General features: G+C 34.6%; 1 protein-coding gene across 12 annotated transcripts in view; it reads left to right on the top strand.

Moving 5' to 3' along the window:
• Positions 1-23,947, top strand: part of CCDC82 (coiled-coil domain containing 82) — a 37,010-nt gene extending 13,063 nt beyond the window's left edge. For 7 of the 12 annotated variants that reach the window (XM_054438276.2, XM_054438278.2, XM_054438280.2 and 4 more), the window contains 5 exons: positions 2,967-3,059; positions 5,181-5,305; positions 11,215-11,385; positions 17,540-17,725; positions 22,998-23,947. In XM_054438276.2, coding sequence (XP_054294251.1) covers positions 2,967-3,059; positions 5,181-5,305; positions 11,215-11,385; positions 17,540-17,725; positions 22,998-23,066 — 644 coding nt within the window. In that variant the 3' untranslated portion in view covers positions 23,067-23,947. The other 5 variants (XM_054438284.2, XM_063671371.1, XM_063671372.1 and 2 more) reach the window with 2 other exon arrangements.
• The last annotated feature ends 54 nt before the right edge of the window (positions 23,948-24,001 follow it).

Here is a 24,001-nt window from a genome sequence, read left to right as displayed (position 1 = left end):
AATCACCAGATTCACAGTAAGTATGTAAATCTCAATGGTTCTCTTGTATACTAACAATAATTACTTAAGTGATATAATCAGGAAAAATTCCATCTACAATGGCAACCAAAATAAAGTTCCTAAGCCTAATATTAAGAAGAAAAGCAGGCCAGGCGCGGTGGCTCACGCCTGTAATCCCAGCATTTTGGGAGACTGAGGAGGGCGGATCACCTGAGGTCAGGAGTTCGAGACCAGCCTGGCCAACATAGAGAAACCCTGTCTCTACTAAAAGTACAAAAATTAGCCAGGCATGGTGGCGGGCGCCTGTAATCCCAGCTACTCAGGAGGCCAAGGCAGGAGAATCGCTTGAACCTGGGAGGCGGAGGTTGCAGTGAGCCAAGAGAGTAAGATTCCGGCTCAAAAAAAAAAAAAAAGAAAAGCACAGCTTTATAGGTTAAAAAAATACACTTTACTGTGAAACAGAACAGAAAACATGGATAAGCGGAGAGACAAGCATGTTTCTGAAAGGTAGTATGCATAGAACAAGAAGTTATTTCTTCTGAAATTAATTTTTTTGGTTAAATTTTGCAAAACAATTCTGAAGAATGACACAGACCAGTAGGAAGGGCAGATGGTTTGAAAAAAAATCTTGGCATATATGTGACATTAGTATGTGATAAAGGATACATGGAAATCAACAAAGAATGATTATACTACCAAATGATTGGCTATAAGGAAATTGATTAACTACCTTAGAAAAAATAAGTTATGCATAAACACAAATATAGTTTCCTCTTTAATACTTTTTCCAGTTTTTTAAATAGTCATGGGGAAAACTTATTTAAAATGTTTAAAATATTGTTTAAAACAATATTCCTGGGACATTCCACAGAAACTCATTCAATATAGGGATTAAAGCACTATGAGAAAAGCTCTGAAGGAGAGCTGAGCTCTAAGCCTTATTTTGCCACCGTCTAGTTATGTCACCTTGGATAAGTTATTTTGTCATTGAGAATGCCATTTTTCTTAAGATGGAGATATGAATTTTATTTTTTCCAGTTTTCCATCCAAGTCTAAATTTTGTGTTGTGAAATATATCAAATCTACCATGTATAACAATATTTAACTAGGGAATAGGAACATGAAATCTGGAGTTAGACTGGGTTCCAGCCCTAGTTCCGAAACTTACTGTTGGTCTTAGGAAAGTTTTTCATCCTCTCTATATTTCAGTTTTCTCAACCAGAAATGAATCTAGGGTAATGGTAGTATCCCACAGGCTTGTTGTGAAAAATAAAGCAATGCATGTAAATGCTTGCAATGATGCCTGGCATATATTTTGCTCAGTAATATTATTTTTCAATTTGAAATTCCAGGAGCATTATCCCACCGCCACCCACCAGTCTACCCAAGCATTATGAAATAGGTGCCTTTTTCCTGACTTTTTTGAAGTACATTCTGATATACATTGATAAAAGAAGAATCTTATAGTTAGGGACAAGACTCCTCAAATGATTTTGATCTCTGCCCTTTCAATTTCCTCTTAGGGTCTTTGAAATAGAGCAGCAGTTAGTTCTCAAGACTCTGTAGCAGATGAGTAGCACTGGGCATAAGGACATTCAAGAATGATACCTCAGTAGGATGAAATATTCTATGCAATTTGTATGATAGTTAAACTTAGGTGCACGTGGGATGAATTTGATTTGTTTCTCAATACATCTGTTAATAGTCCCAGTTTCTCTTAATACCATTTGAGAAATGCTTTTATAGATACAGTTTAGATGGATTTTAACACAAATAAAATTGCCAATGAAAATTATTATTTCATTTTTCAATTATGCTCTACTGATCTTTAAGAAAATATTATATTCATTAAAGGCCGTGATTATTGCCTTTGATCATAGGCCATCTAAAGGCTAATGGCCAAATGATCTGCTATTGTCATTTATTTTTAGTATTACTTTATTTTTGTCTGTTTAGCATTTCTATAGGTGTCTCCTTAGAAAAGAATGCATACTAAAATGTACCCTGAAGTCTGAAAGAGAGTTACACAGCCCTTTGAGTAATTAAGATATAAATGAAGAGGGTTTTCCATGTTGAATCCCATCTTTCTTTTTACTTCAAGTGGAAGGAGAGTCAAAATCTATCCATGGTTGCTAATGATAGGTCTTATTTTGCTTTAATCCCTTGTCAGACATCTTCTATATTTCTCAAAATACTCAGTCTTCCCTTAATATGTCTTCACAGGTGCCCTGAGCAGGGCATGTATTCTACAGTGACTGTTGGATCAAGGAAGGGGTCGTGGTTGATAGAGAACATTTCCACAGTCATAGTAAACTCTGATCCAAAAGTAATGAGAATAGTAGGAATCTTCTCTCTTAACCGCTGCCTGGCCTGTCACAATAGATGATGTCATGTATGAGATTTGGTTAGTGAGAAAGTGGGCTTAAATATGTGGTATGGGGAAGGAAATAGACAAGTTTTCTAAATTGATGTAGAAAATCCTAAATCTGGGGCAGCATGAAAAGGGAAATGAAGTTTTTGTAGTCATTGGGGTTCTGGCTAAGGTAGCAGTTCCCTGGACAATTTCATATATAACGTGTTTTACAGAATAAGACATATTAATCTGTCTTTGGAGGCTTTCTCTCTTGTTCTGTCACTCTAAGTGTCAAATTGATAATTAAATATAGGTGTGCAAGGGATGATTTTTATTTTTTTACAACATATTTTAATATTCTCTGAACAGTTTTCTTAAGTTTGGGAAGTAAAGATTTGAAATTACAAGTAGACACTTTAGATTGGAAGCCAATAAGTTTGGAAAATGGAGATTTGCTCCGTGACTAGACAAGTCATCGAGGAAGCTATAAAATTAGGATGATTAAGCTGTTTGTGCTATCTATAGTTTTAATTTCTTAGCAGTGGAGAATGGAACCTATTCAAGAAATTATTTTGTCTGCTCTGTTCTAATATTTATTTGAAATTAATTTCAGATTCTTTTAGTGACCACTATACTCATTTTGAAAGAGTTGTGAAGGCTCTTCTGATCAATGCTTTTGATGAATCTTTTCTGGGAACATTATATGGTAAGTTAATACTATGAATGAAACAATTGGTTTTTATTTCTTTTTCCAATTTTAAAACAACCCCACTTTTAAAACTGTAGATTAAACAAAACCAATGAGGATCATTTGTAAGACCTTCCAATGTTTTCCCTGTAGGATCAACTATATCAAAACTCCATTCATGTAAAATGCTTGTTAGTGTTCATTATCTGAGATATGTGGAAGGTAAGTTTGTGACAGGTCCTTGCCCGTAGAGAGTTAACAGTGAATTTGACAGTGTAACACCTAAAACAGCAGAGTGTCTTAATACCTATGTGCCAAACCCTGCCTCCCTGAGCTCTGAATTTCATTAAAAGTTCCATGCTGTTTTCTGCTTTTGTGCCTTTGTCCATGCTGTTTCTTCTTAGAATAGAATCCCTTTTTGTCCCAGATGTTTTAGGTGAGTATAAAAACATTTCTACTATGAATCTGTCTATGACCCATTCACGTAATATTTATCATTCTCATTTGTGCCACCATCATTCTGAGTATGGTAATACTCATAGTACTCATTTATATGCACTTTTCATGTTGTATTGAAAATGTATTTTTGCTTTCTTCCCTTATCATAGTGCGGGAGCAAATTTATATATATATGTGTATATATATATATATATCCCCATTTCTCTTGCATCTAGCACAGAATCTGGCATTTAATAGACTATAAATATATTGTGTTGAATAGCTAATTGCCAAATAAGATTTCATTTACAATATATTAAACAAATATTTATTGAATGTCTACTATAAGCTAGGCATTATTTGAGGGCTGGGGATATGACAGTGGCTTAAGACATATTAGATTCCTGCACTCATGTTACTTATAGTCTAATGGGAGAGACAGACAATAAATGAGTAAACAAAATATAACATAATATGATTTCAATGAGTGATTAGTTCTTGTAAAAAAAGAATAAAATAGGGTAAGAAGATCAAGAATAAGGGAAGGTAAAGTTTATGTTATCTGCTAGTTAGATTGGTCAAAAAAGGCCTCTCGGTAACTTTTAAACAGAAACCTGAATGAAGCAAAGGGAGCAAGTGATACGTGGATTACTTGCTTAGCAGAGGGCAAAGGAGGTGCTAAGGCCTTTAGGAAAGAATAAGTTTGGTGTGTTCAAGAACAGCTAGAAGGCCTGTGTGGCTGAAGTGGAATGAGACAGGAGAGAGGGAAAAGAGAGGAGCTCAGAGGAGTAGGCTGAGGACAGAAGGGCTTTGTAAGCTATGGTAAGGTGTTTGAATTTGTGATTAAAGAAACATGATAAATTCATTAGCTAAATTAATTAATAAAACTTCAAATAAGGCAAGAAAATAAAGCTTAAATTCATACGATGACAGATATGTATAGAGAATATACTATGAGCCAAATCAGAAAGGCAGTAATGAGTGTAGCATGCTAAAGAAGAATGAGGAAAAGGCCTAGCCAGAAAAGAGTATTCTGATTTGTTGACACAAGGAGTTACCATGGGATCAGTAGAATGGAGTCAATTGTAGACGGCCTTGAAAGCCTATTCAGAAGTTTGAACTTTATCTGGAATTCAGGGGCTAATTCATTTCAGTTTTGTATAAGAGAATAAAAGATAATTTGGTAAGCTTTTTCATCTAGCTTTTTTGGTTATCAGAAAGTAATGTTAAAGCTTGATGCTTACAAAGGGAACTTTTTGAGTCGGAGTCTCACTCTGTCACCCAGGCTGGAGTACAGTGGTGTGATCTCAGCTCACTATAAGTTCCACCTCCCGGGTTCACACCATTCTCCTGCCTCAGCCTCCCGAGCAGCTGGGACTACAGGCGCCCGCCACCACGCCCGGCTAATTTTTTGTATTTTTAGTAGAGATGCGGTTCCCCATGTTAGCCAGGATGGTCTCGATCTCCTGACCTTGTGATCCGCCAGCCTCGGCCTCCCAAAGTGCTGGGATTACAGACATGAGGCACCGCGCCTGGCCTACCCTGTTTTTCCTTAATGTTCTGATGGAATGATTTTTTAAATATTTTTTTCCTAATTTAAAATGCTTCCAACCAAGTTGGAAAGAAATTTTTAAGTATTAAATTGTTTAAATATTTCTGACTAACAAAATGATTTTTTGTTGTTGTTTATCCCCTGAACAGATGGCACAAGGCAAAAATCATATGCAAAAGATATGCTAACATCTCTTCATTATTTGGATAACCGCTTTGTTCAGCCTCGTCTAGACAGCTTAGTATCTAGAAGTCGTTGGAAAGAGCAATATAAGGTATACAGTTTGTTTTTGAATCTCTGCTTGGGGGTTGGGGGCAGCAAACCTCTCAGGATTTTAAAATCCAGACTGAATAATCTTCTAAAATATTGGCATTTCTTTGTTAAATAATCAGCTTATTATTTCTCACATCTTCTAAAAGTTATTATTGTTTTAATCATTCACATTAACTATATCTATCCAATAATTAAGTGGTTCCAAATGATGAATAACTTTAGAACATCTCCAGGGCTTAGCCCATCTTTTAAAATGAGGAGATTGTCTCACAGGGTGTTGTTATGTCAGAAAAGAGAGTTCCATGGTCAAAGAAATTTGAGAATCGGGTTGTAAGCTGGTTTCTTTACTGGAAGACTTTTCCCAAGCATTATATGTGAATTTATATTATAAATATTCAAAGGAGGGTATGGAATGCAGTATTTCCTAAATTTGTGTTTTACTCTGTGAAGCTCTGTTTATGTAAACAGGTAACACCTATACACCTATACACCTATAAACAGGTGTTTACCTCTTATGATGCTTGATTTCCATAACACATTGTTTGGGAAACACTGATCTAGTAGATTGGCATCTTTCTTTACTTTAAGATTGCATAATTCTACCAATTTGAAGAATTTATAATTTATCTTTTTAATTTATAAGATTTGCCACATTTTGTTTCATGTACCAGTTATCTATTTTATGATCTCTAATAGCAGAGGATGTACTATATGATTTGCAAGGGTTTTCTCCCTGTTACTTCTAACATTCTATATTCTAAGGACTAGGAAGAGGAAAAATAAAAAGATAATTGAAGTTTAAGTTATTTAAAATCCTTTTAGCACTTAAATCATTAGTTCTTGTACCTCATTTATGCCAAGAGATTTGGTTTCATCCAAGGCTTTTCAGCCTTGTTGAATTATGTGGTGACAAATTAGCCATAGATTTAAGTTTATAAGACAGTGTAGGATTACAGAAAGAGTTAAAAGACTTCAAGTTGGAGGATGGCTTGAGTTTAGGGCTATCTTTTTGACTTTTGATAAATTTAACCTCTCTGAACACATTTCTTCTTCATAGGTGGAAAATATTTACCTATTGTAAAATGAAATACTGTATATACTTATTTACTTTCTTTGAAGATAAAGTACAGGCATAGCTTTTAGAACATGGCTAAATGTTTCTTTAATAGAAAGAAAAATAGCATATATAAGCATACCTCATTTTGTTGCATTCCACTTTATTGCACTTTGCAGATAATGTGTTTTTTTGAGATTGAAAGTTTTTGGCAACTGCATGGAGGAAGTCTGTTGGCACCATTTTTCTAACACCATATGCTTATTCATCTCTGTCACATTTTGGTAATTATTGCAGTATTTCAAACTTTTTCATTATTATTACATCTTTTATGGTGATCTATGGTCAGTGATCTTTGATGTTACTATTATAATTGTTTGAGGGTGACAGAAACCATGCCCATATAATAGTGAACTTAATTTATAAATGTGTGTGCTGACTGCTCCACCAACTGGCTGTTTTCCCATCTCTCTTCCTCTCCTCAGGTGTCCTTATTCCTTAAGACACAACAGTAATGAAATTAGGTCAATTAATAACCCTAAAATGGCCTCTGATTGTTCAAGTGAAAGGAAGAGTTGCAGGTCTCTCACTTTAAATCAAAAGTGAGAAATTATTGAGCTTTTTGAGGAAAGCATGTCAAAAGTTCAGATAGGCTGAAATGTAAGCCTCTTGCTCTTGTGCCAGACAGTTAGTCAAGTTGTGAATGCAAAGGAAAGTTCTTGAAGGAAATTAAAAATAATACATAAATGATTGAAACAGCCTTATTGCTGACATGGAGAATGTTGTAGTGGTATGGATTGAAGATCAAACTAGCTACAACATTCGTGTAAGCTAAAGACTAATCCAGAGCAAGGCCATAACTCTTCAATTCCATGAATGCTCAGTGAGGTGAGGAAGCTTCAGAAGAAAAGTTTGGAGATAGCAGAGGTTGGTTCTATTTATGAGGTTTAAAAAAGAAGCCATCTCCATAACGTAAAAGTGCAAAGGTGAAGCAGCAAGTGCTAATGGAGAAGCTGCAGCAAGTTATCCAGAAAAACTAGCTAAGATAACTGATGAAAGTAAACAACAGATTTTTTCAGAGTAGACAAAATGGAATGGTCTTTTATTAGAAGAAGATGCCTTTTTTTTTTTTTTTTTTTTTTGAGACGGAGTCTGTCTCTGTCGCCCAGGTTGGAGTGCAGTGGCGCAATCTCAGCTCACTGCAAGCTCCGCCTCCCAGGTTCACACCATTCTCCTGCCTCAGCCTCCTGAGGAGCTGGGACTACAGGCGCCTGCCACCACGCCCGGCTGATTTTTTGTATTTTTAGTAGAGACGGGGTTTCACCATGTTAGCCAGGATGGTCTTGATCTCCTGACCTCGTGATCCGCCTGCCTTGGCCTCCCAAAGTGCTGGGATTACAGGCGTGAGCCACTGCACCCAGCCTACCATCCAGGACTTTTATAGCTAAAAAGAAGTAAATGCCTGGCTTCAAAGCTCCAAAGGACAGGCTGACTCTCTTGTTAGGGGCTAAAGCAGCTGGTGACTTAAGTTGAAGCCAGTGCTCATTTACCATTCCTAGAATCCAAGGGCCCTTTAAGAATTATGCTAAACCGACTCTGTTTGTGCTCTATAAGTGGAACAATAAAACCTGAATGATAGCACATCTGTTTATAGCATAGTTTACTGAATATTTTAAGACCACTGTTAAGACCTACTACTCAGAAAAAAAAAAAGATTCTTTTCAAAATATTATTCCTCGTTGACAGTGCACCGGGTCACCCAAGAATTCTGAAGGAGATTTACAAGGAGATTAATGTCATTTTAATACCTTCCAGCACATCCATTCTGCAGCCTATGGATCAAGGAGTAATTTTGACTTTCAAGTTTTATTATTTAGGAAATAAATTCCAGGCCAGGCGTGGTGGCTCAGGCCTGTAATCTCAGCATTTTGGGTGGCTGAGGTGGTGGATCACCTGAGATCAGGAGTTTGAGACCAGCCTGGCCAACATGGTGGAACCCCATACCTACTAAACATACAAAAATTAGCCAAGCATTATGGTGCACACCTGTAATTCCAGCTACTGGGGAGGCTGAGGCAGGAGAATCCCTTGAACCTGGGAGGCAGAGGTTGCAGTGAGCCGAGATCACACCACTGCACTCCAGTCTGGGTGACAGAGCAGGACCCTGTCTCAAAAAAAAAAAAAAAAAAAGAAATACATTTCATAAGATTATAGTGGCCATAGACAGTGATTCTTCTGATGGATCTAGGCAAAGTAAATTAAAAACCTTCTGGAAAGTATTCACCATTCTAGATGCCATCAAGGACATTTATGATTCATGGGAGAAGGTAAAAATATCAACATTAACAAGGGTTTGAAAGAATTTGATTCTAACCCTCCTGGATGACTTGAAGGGGTTCAAGACCTCAGTGGAGGAAGTAACTACAGATATGGTTGAAATAGCAAGAGAACTAGAAGTAGAAGTGAAACTTAAAGATGTGACTGGATTGCTGCAATCTCATGATAAAAATTGAATGGATGAGGAGTTGCTTCTTACGGATAAGCAAAGAACATGGTTTCTTGAGATGGAAACTACTCCTAGGAAAGGAAAGATACTACAAACATTGTTGAAATGACAACAGTGGGTTTAGAATATGGTTGCTAAAGCAGTGTCAGGGTTTGAGAGGATTGACTCCAATTTTGAAATAAGTTCTATTCTGTATAACATACAATCAAATATACAATCAAACAGCATTGCATGCTACAGAGAAATCTTTCATGAAAGGAAGAGTCAGTGGATGCAACACTTTATCGTTGTCTTAAGAATGGATGCAACAAACTTTATTGTCTTGTTTTAAGAAATTGCCACAGCTACTCCAGCCTTCAGCAACTAGCCCCTTATCAGTCAGTAGCCATCCTATTGAGGCAAGACCCTCTATCAGCAAAAAGATGCCTATTCACTGGAGGTTCAGATGATTGTTAGCATTTTTTAGACCTAAAGTACTTTTTAATTAAATGTAGTTTAAATTACATACATTTTAGACGTAATTCTGTTGCATACTTAATAGACTACAGTATAGTGTAAACATAACTTTTATGTGTACTAGGAAACCACAAAATTTGTGTGACACGTTATTGATATATTTACTTTATTGTGGTGATGTGGAACCAAATCTGCAGTTTCTCTGAGGTATACCTGTACTGTATTTATAGATTATTTAACTTTAGCCAAGTAATCTACATGTAAACTAAAATTTTTTTTATCTTCAAAGTAACCCCATGAGGAAGACACTATTTTTGGAGGGAATAGAGGGGTCTTTGTTCTATGGCCCAGGCTGAACTTGAACTTCTGGGCTCGAGATCCTCCCACCTCAGCCTCCTGAGTTTCTGGGGCTACAGGCATGCGCCACTGTGGCCAGCTGGAGGGCACTATTATTTCCCCTCTTTTAGAGATGAGGAAACTCTTTCAGAAAAATAAAGTAACATAAGGTTCCACTGCTAATAATTAGACAGGCTGGTATTAAACCCAGAGTCTCTCAGATTCCAAAACCCATGCCTATATGCCGTATTAGGTTTTACCATATTGTGGTGGGTGATACTGAATTTGGATAATCTGATGTTGGAATAATAACTGTAAGATACCAAAAAGTATTAGCTGAAAAACTGAGACACAGATGATTCAGTAAGATCTTAATTAGGATAAGCTGGGTTATGCTACAAAAGATAAAGAATACGACAAACAAAATAAACCAACAATAAAATCCCAATGGCTTAACCCAACAAAGTTTATTTTCACTTATATATCCAGTGTTAGTCATCAGGGGTGCTCTGATGATTGTAGTCACTCAGGGAACTGAGCTGATAGAGGTCGATAAAGGTTTCATCTTAACATGTGCTTCCATGGAGTACAGCAGAAGCAGGAAAGGAAGGTGGTTAGTTATCTATTTAGTCTGAATTTCATCCTGTAAGTAATACATGTCATAAAGTGCCAGGAAGTATGAGAAATATGAAAAGTTGACCACCAGAAAATGTAGTTTTCAATCATATAATATAAAAAGTAAACTGTCAGTATATTGGATACTTAATTACCATCCGTCTGGTAGAGGATATGAATGTAGTTTAGTAACCATGCTAATATGCTCATTGTGTGCAGTTCAAATGTTGTATTAAAACCTAATCTACACTACCAATTAAAATAGTAGTATCTAGCACAGGCCTAGAACATAAGCAGAAATACTCAGGCACAAGTAACTTCATAGCTTAATAATGAAGCTTATTTATGAATGCCAAGTGTTTTCTCAGTTTGTTTACTCATTGATAACTGAGCTATTAAACTGTCCATATGAATACCAGACACATGGCAGTCCTAGTGCCAACTTGTTTTTTCCCCAGGACTGTAGTAAGTTATCATAGGAGGATTGAATTATTTCTGGAATATTTTTGTGGAAAATATATAATTCATACAGTGGAAAGTGAATGTGATTTTTTTTCTCAAGTTTTAACTAGCCTACTTAGAATTATTTTTCTTATATCATCCTACATTTTTGCTGCTCCTATTTTTAACTAATATCTCATTAACACTAAGTAGAGATGAGAAATGGAAAAGAAGTAGCAACCGCATAAGTGTAAGAGATATGAAACTAGCTTTTTCCTAGTCTGGTTTATTTTCATGCAATAGCCAAGATTATAAATTTTTTTATTTAAACATATCTTGTAAAATACCTTCTATGTGCTAAGTATTAAAGTAAGAAATGCCAGAGTGTTTTGCTCTTATATCTCTTTGTATTGTGATCCCTAAGATGTTTTAATTTGGTTAGATTCTTATTTTTATTTTTATTCTTTATCTTTTAAACTTTTTTTATATTTTTTGTTTTCAGGAGCGAGTAGAAAATTATTCTAATGTAAGTATTCATTTGAAGAATCCTGTAAACTGTTCCTGCCAGGCTTGTGGACTGCATCGCTACTGTAAATATTCAGTGCATTTATCAGGAGAGTTGTATAACACCAGGACCATGAAAATAGATAATTTCATGTCACATGATAAACAGGTATTTTCTTCCCTCTAATCTTAATTTTCAGTATTTAGAAATTTTTATTTCATAAATAATCCTAAGTATCCTAAGGAGAATTTCACCCAAGTGGAAACATTTTTAGCATATAATCCACCAAATTGGCAACCCACAAGTAAATAATGGAAGATAGCTGTTCATCTAATAGGAGAGAATTCAAAAAACACTGTGCTTCAACTAGACTCTGTTAGAAGTATGTCAGAGTCTAGAGCAATCACCACATGGTTAAGATGCTATTAATTCTGTATGAATAGAAAAAACTGAAGAGTAAGTGTTTTTTAGACAAGAGCATAGCAGTATAATGTGAAATGATAAAAAGCACAGATGCTGACAACTTCTATTTATTTTTTCAATCTTACTTTATAAGATTGCTGCATTTACAAATGCGAAAATTACATTTATAAAAGCAAGAAATACTGAGAGCTTTTTCTGGTAAGTCTACATATCCATGGAGGAGGTGTATATTTAGAGAGGTAGAGACCCAAAGTTGTCTCTGAATCCTCCCAGTCAATTATTAAGATGGAAATATAATATTTATCTGAATTCTTCTATTAAACTGGGTAGTGATTTGTCAGTATTATTGAGCAGTAGTTGACCAGATCCCTCTGAGAGATCTGGGTTGCAAGAATGACTTACAAGGTTTTTATGGGGATAATGAATTCAGAATTGGTCTGTAATGTTTTATTTGATATGTTACTATAAAAATATGAATATATATATATTTAATAGTCATATGCAAATTTCCCCATCGTTTAAAAACTGATCTATGACTTTTTATGACATAAGATATCTGGAATCCTAGCAAAGGTGATTTCATACATTAGGGACCATGTTCTGTTATGTAGATCAAATACATTGCTGTACCTTCATGGTCTTTGCTGTCTATAGCTAATTCTGAAGAGGAAAGTGGAGTAAGGAAGTCACTTCTAGAGCTCTGACATTTCTGTGAAGCAGTAAAGATTCTATATAAAATAGTTATTCAAATATTTAAAAAAACAAAGAATAAACTGAAAGCGTGAACTAAAAGCAAAGAACATCAATATTGCCAGTCACATAAGAGAAAACTGTAAAAGTTAATAAATATATGGGAAAATGCTTATTCTGCATGTGAGGGTATATAATTAAAACTACCTTAAGATGCCAGTTGATAACTCTTAAAGTGGCAAAGTATTCTCAAATCAAATGATAAAATGCAATGCTATCAAGGTTGCATTGAAACTAGTAAGTTCATGGAAAGTAAGATTCCTAGAGGAAAAAAGGGGTGATATGTATCTTTTAAAAATACTAGATTTTTAGAGCTAGAGTCACAAAGCTATATACATACTCAGTGTCTATAAGTTTATCTTTTGCAAAGCAGTTCAGTAAAGAGCAAATGGTATAATCATGAAGTTGATAAATAATGCTAGTTTGAAAGTATGATAATAATTAGTATTTGCACTGTCTTGGCATCTATATAAAAATGTGTGTATGCGTATGTAACTATATGTAAACATTAAGTTAGTTATTGGGTATGTTAAGAGAGTGTGATTAAATTTTTTAAAAATAAATTGTTTTTTCAGTAATTTTTTCTTTAAAGTGAAGCATGACTTACAAAAGTTTATTTTACATCCTACTTCAATACAATGTAAATGCATATATGTAAAGAAGGAAAGAAAGGGAGAGAAAATAAACCTAGTTATGATACAGAGCATTAAAGAGATTGTGCCTGGCCGGGCGCGGTGGCTCACGCCTGTAATCCCAGCACTTTGGGAGGCCGAGGCGAGCGGATCACAAGGTCAGGAGATCGAGACCATACTGGCTAACACGTGAAACCCTGTCTCTACTAAAAATACAAAAAATTAGACGGGCGAGGTGGCGGGCGCCTGTAGTCCCAGCTACTCGGGAGGCTGAGGCAGGAGAATGGCGTGAACCCCGCCCGGCGGGCAGAGCCTACAGTGAGCCGAGATCGCGCCACTGCACTCCAGCCTCGGTGACAGCGAGACTCCATCTCAAAAAAAAAAAAAAAAGAAACTGTGCCTAACCCCACACCCATCTTCAAATTATTTTGAAAACTAATTCTTTATTTTGTGTTGCTGCTTGTAGTTACATAAAATTGAGACATTAACTAGGGTTCTTTTTGAGGGTGCAAATAATACTTTTAAGGAATTCACTTAACAGCAAATTTGTTTCATAAGAAAACTTTTCTCCTTTCTTTAGCTTCTTTGAAAGAAAGGATGCCTTGATGGAAAGTGGAAACAGTGGGGGAAGAGTAATTTTGGTTACAGCAGTATTGATAGGGTACTGAGACGAGAGGCCTTGGACCACCAGATTGTGATAAAGTTTAAGGACATAGATGAGAAGGAAATTACCTGGATGAAAGAGAGTTGTGAAATCTGAAAGGTAGTTTGGGAGAACTAAAAACAATCTTGGATTTATGTTTAGTTTTGCCCAGAGTCTATCCAGAGTCCTTAAGATGCTTAGGATTTGGTGGGAAGAAGCAATAATTTTTGAGGCAAATGGCATTGTATAATATGTCCGTACAAAAAACCAAACAAGGGCAAATAGAACCCTTTGGATTGGTATTGTACTATCTGTTTCTGAAGACCCAGAAACAGAAAACAAACTTTTCCCCAGACTTACTGTTTCCTTGAGAATCTTTTTTCTTTGTTCTTCATACTTTAACTTCCATAAGGAGCTGGCTCCTCTGCCTATAAATAAGAGCTTAGAGAAGTACTTCAAAAAGCTACCTACAGTTAGCTGAATATTACCAAGTTTGCATGGTACATGTTTCATTATATTTCCTTGCCTCAAGTTGGTTATCTAGATTTAATTTACACTCCATGTGATATCGCTGTTAAATTAGAAATGAGATTCTTTCTTCTGCTTTAGGAAAATTCAGTGATAATTTTTAGCTCCATTTTCAATTTTTACATATGTACAATCAGTTGGTTCATACTGATAACTGAACTGACTCAGTCTCATATTTATCAGGTCATATAACTGTGCTTAACCATGCATAGTGGGCCAGTCATCATTTATATGTCATCTTCCTTATCTGCTTTGTGAACACTCACCACAGCACTTATTTTTCTATGGTATTTTTTATACTAATTTTCTTGTTAGAATAGTTTCCTTAATGTTCAGAAATTGAACTAGATAATTACAGTTGTTCTAAATATATTTTTCTGGACATTTAAAGAAATCATTTTAATACCATAGATTAATGTTACCTGTTTTAGTATTTTATACAAATTGATTCCTACAGTGTAAGTGGTATTGTACTGTATACTTCATATGGTAAAGAAATACAATGGGCTGTAACAATACACTAAAAACAGGAATGAGTGAGGTGTTAAGTTCACTTGGAGTATTACACCTATCCTTTGCATCTACTGTTTTCTGTGAAATTTTACAGCAGTGGTGCCCTTCCATATAGGTTCTTCCATATAAAATGTGATCATGTTTTGGGAAAAAATAATACAAGAACATTTTAAGGTAATTTTCGATTTATAGATCTATATGATGATAAGTAGATGCCAAGAGTGGTAGGAATTAGAAATGGAAAGAAGTAAACCATAATGTTAAGTATTTTCAAAGGATACTTGTTTATCATACAGGAAAAAAAAATAGGATTTTTAAACACCTCTCCTTCCCTCTTGTTTCAACTTAAAAATGCTATACAGATAAATTCCTCTTGTTTTGTGGAAATACAGAATAAATGTGAAAGAAATACAAATCACTTTATCATATGCCTATACTTCATATAGAACAGCTGTAGCTGAGTTCTCCCACACAGTCTACTTTGATGGCAGAAATGGAGACACACAGGGTACCCTTATAGTAACTGCAACTTTTGTGTTGTCTTTTTACACAAAGTTGGAAGTATTAGCAAGTGAATTGCTGAAATGTCATTACTACCAGGACTGCTTTGATGATAAGGTTGAATTGGAAAAGTTAATTTTAATAAGCCATGTACAATAATACCTGCTTACTTCTAATGATCTGAAAAGCAGGAAGGTTTTTATGGAGCCACGAACAAAAATCTGAACATGCTTTTCTTAAACTTTTGGAGATTTGAAGAAGGGTTGTAAAATGTCCAAAATACAATTTTCGCAAGAAAACACATCAAACCTGATTGTTGCCAATCATTGTGATATAACTTCTGTTCATTTTTGGAAACATACTCCTGCTTTGTCTATCATCACTTGTATGTTTCTTTGCAGTGTGGCTTCAGGAAACAAGTGTATTTTTCTGTCAGACAGAACACAAGTTGCACAGATAAATATTAAAACTATACCACTTGTACTCATGAAAGCATAACCCATTAGTGAACTTAGGTACAGACACAAATACTTAAGTCAGCAAGAAGTTTACTCTTTCCTTAGGTTACTACTCCATGAGAGTAAGATTGACCATATCATAATGTTTGGAGCCCTTTCTGATGCATTTTCTACAGTGGGTAGAATGATGTAGGTAAAAATATATTGGCTGGGCACGGTGGCTCACGCCTATAATCCCAGCACTTTGGGAGGCTGAGGCGGGCAGATCACGAGGTCAGGAGTTCGAGACCATGGCCAACATGGTGAAATCCCGTCTCTACTAAAAATACAAAAAAAAAAAAAATTAGCTGGGTGTGGTGACAGGCGCCTGTAATCCCAGCTACTCAGGAGGCTGAGGCAGGGAAACCGGAATGTGGAGGTTGCAGTGAGCCAAGCTTGCGCCACTGCACTCCAGCCTGGGTGAAAAAGCGAAACTCCATCTCAGGGAAAAAAAAAAAATGTGTGTATATATATATATAAAAATATATATGTATCTTTAAATATTTAAATAAATATTTTAATATATAGATATTTTAAATATCTATTAAATAGTTAATATATTATATATTAAATATATTAAATATCTATTAAATATATAATATACATATATTTTCAGGCAGTCAAAATTATATATTATATTATATAATATATAATATATTATATATAATATTTATAATATAATATAATATTTATAATTATATTATATTATTTTATATTATAAATATATAATATATAATATATTATCTATATTATATAATATATATTATATAATAGATAATATATTATTAATATATAATATATAAAAAATATATATTATATATAAATATATATTATATAATAAATATATATTTTTATATATTATATATTATATATTATATATATTTTTTATATATATTATATATATAAATAATTTGGTCAGTGCAGTCAGACTGTCTTCCTATTTTAGCTGTAGTTTTGCATAACAAACTTTAAACATTCAAAACATTCTGAAAGAGAAAGGTTCTGGTTGTTTGATTTCATAAAAAGAGTTTTTAATCATAGAATTATAGAAGTCCATATAAACGTAGGAATTAAAACTCTTATAGCTGGCTGACAGCAAAATATTAATGTCTTATTCACATATAACACCTTAAGTAAAGCAATCAGTATGCCTAAACACAAATTTATTTTTTTACTTTAGATCATTTTTTTGGGGGGAAAAAGAAAAGTATCTAGTATATCTAGTAAAAAACTGCCAATACTTAATTTTGGTGTAAGAGTTTGTTTCAGTTTTACATGTTGCTTATAGCTAGAAAAATATTATAATCCAGTCATTTTTAACTTCATAAATATGGATTTATAATACTTTTCATGCTTTTTTTTTTTTTTTTTTTTACTTTGCCCATCTTTCTGCCTTACATTAAAGCCACTTCTCTTTTTTTCCCAAACTTGGCAAACTCTTGTGTTTTCAAGACAGTTCAAGCTTGATTTGCTTGGGGACTTTTCTTCTCTCTGGATTGGGCTAAGTGCCCTTCTTCACTAGCATTTTGGACATAGCATCTTGGACATAGCATTTTTCATGTTGTTTTGTAACCGTTTGTCTTTCTCTCAAAACTGTAAGCTCCCTAATACAGGTAATAGGTATTTTATTTATATATCTCTAGTGCCTAGCCCAATATTTGAAACCTCACAGGTGCTCAGTGTTTGACTAGTTGTATAAGTAAGAGAAGGTAAAGGAATCATTGTGTAAACATTGAAAGTTAATAATGCATTTTGATTCTACTACTAAAGAAAATCCAAAAACCAGAAAGGATGTATATTCATTGTCAGATAACAATCTTTATTTCTTGATTTAGGTGTTCACTGTTGGCAGAATTTGTGCCAACCGTACCAGAATTTATCATAAACTGAAACATTTTAAATTCAAACTATACCAGGAATGTTGCACCATTGCAAAGACAGGAGAAGTTGAAGATGAACAAGTTAAAGAAACAGTGGAAAGAATTTTCAGGCAGTCAAAAGAAAATGGCTGGATTAAGAAGGTAAGGTGAATATATGAGAATCTTATCATGTAGATTCTGAAGCCTAATTGTGATCAGCAAAAGGAAACAAATGATTAGAAGATAGTGAAATTTAAGAGAATCTCTTTCTTCTGTCTTTTGTATTTTCTCTTCTTCCGCTCATTCTTTTCATGCTTATCATTGTCCTTCTGAATAGATGCCCTGATGTTCTAAGGATTCACTCAGCCCATCAGATAAATTTTAATAAGCATTAATACTGTCCCTTATTGAAGGACCTCTGTCCTTTCACTTTTATGTATGTATTGCTTACATATATATTAAGTCCCCTGATTTTTTTTTTTTTGACAGAGTATAGGACTCACTTCTGCTTGTCTGCTTCCTATTCTTTAGAACAGTTCTTGTGACCTGAGAGTGAAGAAGCACCTGGTGCCAGTCTGAGGAAAGGATCTCGGCTGCCAGTTCTAATACCACCCACATCCTCTTCTTGAGGACATGGGACTGAGCAGTGAGCACTGTAACTGAAGATCGAGGGGAATGCAGAGGTTTCAGGCCACGGCACTGATTTTGATTCCCCCATATCCTATTGATCACTAAATTTGATAACAGGAGTAAAGTGGGGGTTTTGAAGAGTGCACTGGATTCCCGAAGATCTGCTGGCAGCTTATAAGCTCTGGTCTGCTCACAGAGCTTTTAGAATTGTTTATGGTATATGGGAAGAATGCTAATACGACTGCAGTCTTCTAAAACAAGTCTAGTTACATGAATGTATAAGAGAGAACAAATAGTAGATTTTCAGGCAACTCTTATCAACATTTAATCTTTTAAAGAAAAGAAAAAAGCCTAACTTGAGATCCATTGCCTGGACTATATCATAGGGAAATTTGTAAAAGAGAAATATAAAAAATAAGGCAAGAGAGCTTAGGCAGAGGGAAAGAAAAGAGAACAAAACAGAAACTTTTCTAGCACATGTCATGTTTAGTGGAGGTCTCCCAGTCTAGATAATGACATCATCATTTGTTTCCCTTTGACAATTATTCTCCCACCACGAACCACCACCCAGTGATCTTGCCTGCTTCCCACATCTTGATCCTTAAGTCTTTCTCTCATTTTATTCTTTTCAGCTTTTTGTCTTTTACTTTGCTTCTACTTCTCCTACTCCAAATGCTTCTCCCTGCTTATCCGTACTTTTTCATTTGCCTTAGGAGAGAGCAATCACTTATTCAATAACTTCCCGTCTTCATTTTCCTAGACAACATTAAATTCTTAAGTGCTTTTATTGATGCCTTTAAGTGTTGCCAACCCTCTAGTGGAATTGCAAAACCTATTGGGATAGCACAGTTATAAAGAATTAGATACTAGGTATAGAAAAATCACTGTACATATACTGTATATGTTATATAATAGTATCATACATGGGGAAGAACTTTAAACTTCTTGAAGAAAAAAGCATTTCCAAATCATGTATCCTAGAAAAAGCTTAACAGGGTTTAGGACACCAGAAGGGACCTGGAATTTTAAAAAACGTTATTCTTTATGTGTAATATAACACTTGGCTTTCTTTTCTTAGGAAAAGAAAGGAGCTTAGGCTTTCTTTTCAAGAAAGCCAAGTGTCATGTTACACATAAAGAATAACATTTAGCATTAGGCATTGAAGGTATTTCAAGATTGTGCATGTCTAGGACAGTATACACATTTTTTTCCACATGAAAATACCGAAGACCTTCATTTTTTTGAGATTTCTCCACTTAAAAAATTTGTTCCTAGGTTTTCTCAAAAGATTTCCTAGAAACCACAGAAGTTTATAGCCAGTATAAACCCATTTGCAGCTTTTTGTGCTGTAATGAAATTTCAAAATTTGTCACATACTCTGACATTTCCCATCCTCACTCTGTCTATCCCTCTCACTGTGTGCCTTTGAGTGATAGCACTGCATGTGCTTTGTGATGTGTGCTGCGTTTAGCTACAGGCTGGTAGTCACAGTTACTCTAACCCTTTAGGATGCCTGGGGCTCAGTGTTACTTAAATGCCATCTCCATGGCACTTTCCGCTCATATTTCCCAATTATGTCAACCCCTTTTGTTGTCTTACACGTACTATTTGTTCCTGTTTTTCTGCCTCCAGCTTGTATTCCACACCTTACTTTTTCCCTTACCTGCTTCTTCAGACATTTTACTTTAATTATCTCAGGATGTCTCAGCATGTCTTCCCAAAGACATGCCAACTAGACTGACTTCATTCTTCTTGTTCTTCCTTCTAAAGGTTGAACTAGGGTGATCCATTGTTAATGTCATGATACTAAAGGGGTGTAGGAGCAACTTGAGTATAAGAAAAGAATAAATAATAGGAAAATTATAATAAAACCAAAATATTTAATAAACATAATAATGCATGTCTTATTCTAAAGAAGAGTTCAATAACATACTCTAATATGACACTGGCAAAATTCTAACGAATATTTGTTCGTTAAGAAGAAAGTGTATATGATGATGGGACTTCCTGGGAAGTTGAAGATAGTAGTGTTGGGATTGGCTGGTATGCATAAACACCAGGTAGTAAAGAAAGCATGTCAATAGAAGTATCAGGTGCCCATTCATACTGTAAATACTGTATGTAAAACTGTTACAAGTGACAGTTGTGTGTAAATTTTAAATGTACTGATAAATATTGTCATATACATAATAATTTAAAATTATAATTAGATATCCCTGGCATTCCTTAAACGCTTCTCATTTCTTCTTTTTCCCCTCCTTTTCAACTTTTTCCCTTGCCCCTTTTTTCCCCACCCCTTAAATTGATGTTTCTCAAAACATGGCCCTAAACTACCTATGTCAGAATTACCTAGAAGTTTTTGAAAAGTGTATAATCCCCTAGCCTCATCCCAGATTTATTGAATGACAATCCTTGTGGATGTTAAACATCAAATATTTTTAGCATTGGTGATTCTTAAATAGATAAAACTTTGAGGATCACTGCTAAAAAGTACCCATTAACACTGAATTCTGTCCTCATCCTCTCATAGTTTCCTTGGCAAATCAATTCCCTTCTGCAGTTGTAGCTACTACTTCTGAGTAGAAGATTCCAAACTTCTCTTATATTCTGACCTCTTTGCCACACTTCATTTCCACAATTCCTACTGTTTTCATCAGTAGGTCCATCAGGTGTTGTAAGAGAGTAGTCTTCACTATTAAAATAAGTAGTCTTCACTATTAAAACCCTCCAAATGTTTAGTAAAGAATTATGAGAGCAGCATTTTTAGGTGGAGAGGATGGCAGAGTAATACTAACTGCAATGTCTGTGAGTTTCACTTTCCAAGTTTTTTTTTTTTTCTTGCCAAAGCTGCGTCCTAGCCACACCATTTAAATCTCAGAAACAGCATACTCTATACTGTTTAAAAGTATAGGCTTAAATATTTGCTTTGCCACTTACTAGCAGTAGAATTTGGGAGCAAGCTATTTTATTTCTCTTAGCCTAAGTTTTCTCATCTGTAAAGTAGGAACTAAAACAGTAATAATAATTAGGGTTTTGATTATGGAGATTAGATATGTAATACGTTTTAAGCATTTAGTATAGGACCTAGCAATTAGTAAGTGATTGATTAATCTTAGCTGTTACTTGCAATAAAAGCAAGTAACCTCCTATCTTAGTATAGCTGAGATAGATTTTAATTGTCCTAGCTGTGTGTGGTGGTACACAGCTGTAGTCACAGCTACTTGGGAGGCTGAGGTGGTAGAATTGCCTGAGCCAAGGAGTTCAAGGCCAGCCTGAGCAAGATAGTGAGACCCTGTCTCTTAAAATAATTTTTTTAATTTTTAATTTTCCAAAAGAAATTTAATAAATAATAAAGGGATATGAAGAAAGGTAATATGAAAAACATAAAAACAGTCAAACTTTTAAAGTATAGGTTTCTAATCCTAGAGTACTTTACTTATATCTAATAAAATCTATCTAAGTACTAGGCCAAAGAAAATTCCTAAGTAGTCCCTAGGCTATTTCCCCTTCTGTTATGTGCTTCCATCTTTCCTGAGAAGGAGATCCAGTCAGATATCATAGGGTTATAAAAAAGAGTTTCATGGCCTTCAAGGTGTAGAAGGAAAATGCACTTCTCACATTCCCTTCTGTAGGTCCCTATCACCACAAAAGTCAGGGTCACCAGGATCCTCTCTCATTTCACTGAAGATTAAAACACAGTTCATAAACAGAGTCAAGAAAATAGTATGTCATTAATCCCCTCACTGAAGTAAATACTTTGAACTCTATATGTCTGAAACTGAAATCATGATCTCTTTCCCTCGCGCAAACAACCTGCAAAAGAGCCTGCCATTATTCTACTCTGTCAACTTTGAAATCTCTAAATCATTCTTGACCCCTCTCTTAACTTGTTACACTTTGTTCTTTACTCTTCATCTTCATTGCTGTCACTCAGATTTGGGCCCTCATGACCTAAATTGTTATCACAGACCCATAACTAGTTGCTGAACTATTCTAGAATGAATGTTTTACCAATTTTGTTAAAATACACCTTAGATCAGTTCAGTTCCCTGCTCCAAAACCTTTAGCAACTTTCCATTACATGTCAAATGATTGTTCAATTCTTTAACCAGTATTTTATAATTTTTGTTCTCTGAACTCAGCCTCTTTGGTTCAGTCTTAGCTCTCTCTGTTCTCCTAAAAATACTCAGGTTGTAGTCAAATCCCATATTTTCTTGTCACGTCACTTTGATGGACTGTTCTCTCTTACTGAAAACTCTTGCCACCAACTCTTTGCCTACCAAATCTGTTTTTCCAGGACAACTTAAATGCCAGTCTTTACTGCTTACCTCAACTAACCATGACCTATCTTCTGAACCCTCATAACAGTGTCTGTACCTCTTTGGCACTTATTACTGATTGTTATTGGTGTATTACTACTGAACTGTATTCTCCTTAGGGGCAGGAAAAGTATCTTTTAAAAAACATTGTACCTAGACAGTCATTAGCAGACCCTTTGATATATATGTTCAACAAACTTTTTATTAAGTTATTGCGGTTACTACATTTCTACTGTAAGCATGATAATATAAAAATTATAATTTAAAACAGTTATAAAATTAATAATATTCGCTTTGATCTCTTTCCAATGCTTTCTATGAGTTAGAAATGCTTATTTGAAGTTAAGTTCCTGTTTATCATAAAAAGATTTTTGTTCACAATTACCATGAAATGAACTTATCCTAATTGTGTCTGTAGTTTGCAAAGGCCCAGTTTGTCTTCATTGCTTTGAGTAAAATAACTAGCTTTTCTATTGTATATGCAGAAATATGGTCAACTTGAAGAATATCTCAATTTTGCGGATTACTTTCAAGAAGAGAAGTTTGAGTTGTAACACATTTCCATCAGAGAAGATTTTTTAAATTCCTGTAAATGTGAAGATCATGATTCTTGTTTTTCTGTATCATGTGACATGTTTGTACATTTTATCTATATCTTCATGGCAAAATATTTTGTTTAAAACGTGATTATCTTAATTCCTGTGAAGTGGCACTCTACACTCTAATTAAACTTTTATCTGATGTACATAAAAGCATTATCTTAATTTTTAAGTCTGTAAATATATTTTAAAGTTATATAATAATGGCTTTATAACAGATGACTGTCAAGTCAATGAGCTGTTCATATCCTGTCAGTTTAGTCAAAATATATTGTATTTTAAAAATGTATTTAGACTAACATCTACATGTATTTTTACTGAATTCCTGTCCAGATCTGTTTATTATCCTTTTACAGTATTAAGTGATTTTCACTAATATATTTTTTACTGCTATTATCTAAATCAGTGGGCTATGGAAGAAACCTCAATATATCATTCAGTTCAATCCCATTGCTTCAGAATCAGATCATAGCATATCTATTCTAAGTAGAGGAATGCTTTTTTCCTTTTCTTGAAAGTTTCTCTTTCAAATAGATTTCAGGCCTCTAGAGTCTTTCAACCCTCACATTCAGGAATAATTTTATGTAAATTTTCATGCTTTATAATGTTCTTACTTTTTTCTATTCAATTTTGTCTATATATTGATGATTAAGACGTATTTTATTTATTTTTATCCATAGCTTTTTCCATATGAGTATGTATCTTAGGGTCAGAACTGCTGAAAGAGACAAACTCAGCCCAAAACACTTGGAAAGCATATTTTGGTATCTGCATTGCTTTGCACATCTAAATTTTCCCATAAAGTAATAAAGTAAAATGGTTGCAGAGTGAACAAATGAACCCTGTCTGTTCTATATTTTTAATTCTTAAAAGTGGTATTCTAGTAGGAT

This window comes from Pongo pygmaeus, chromosome 9 (assembly GCF_028885625.2).
Source record: "Pongo pygmaeus isolate AG05252 chromosome 9, NHGRI_mPonPyg2-v2.0_pri, whole genome shotgun sequence".
NCBI classification, from domain to species: Eukaryota; Metazoa; Chordata; class Mammalia; order Primates; family Hominidae; genus Pongo; species Pongo pygmaeus.
Note: the sequence above shows the minus strand (reverse complement) of the source record. Positions and strands in the feature narration are given on the sequence as shown.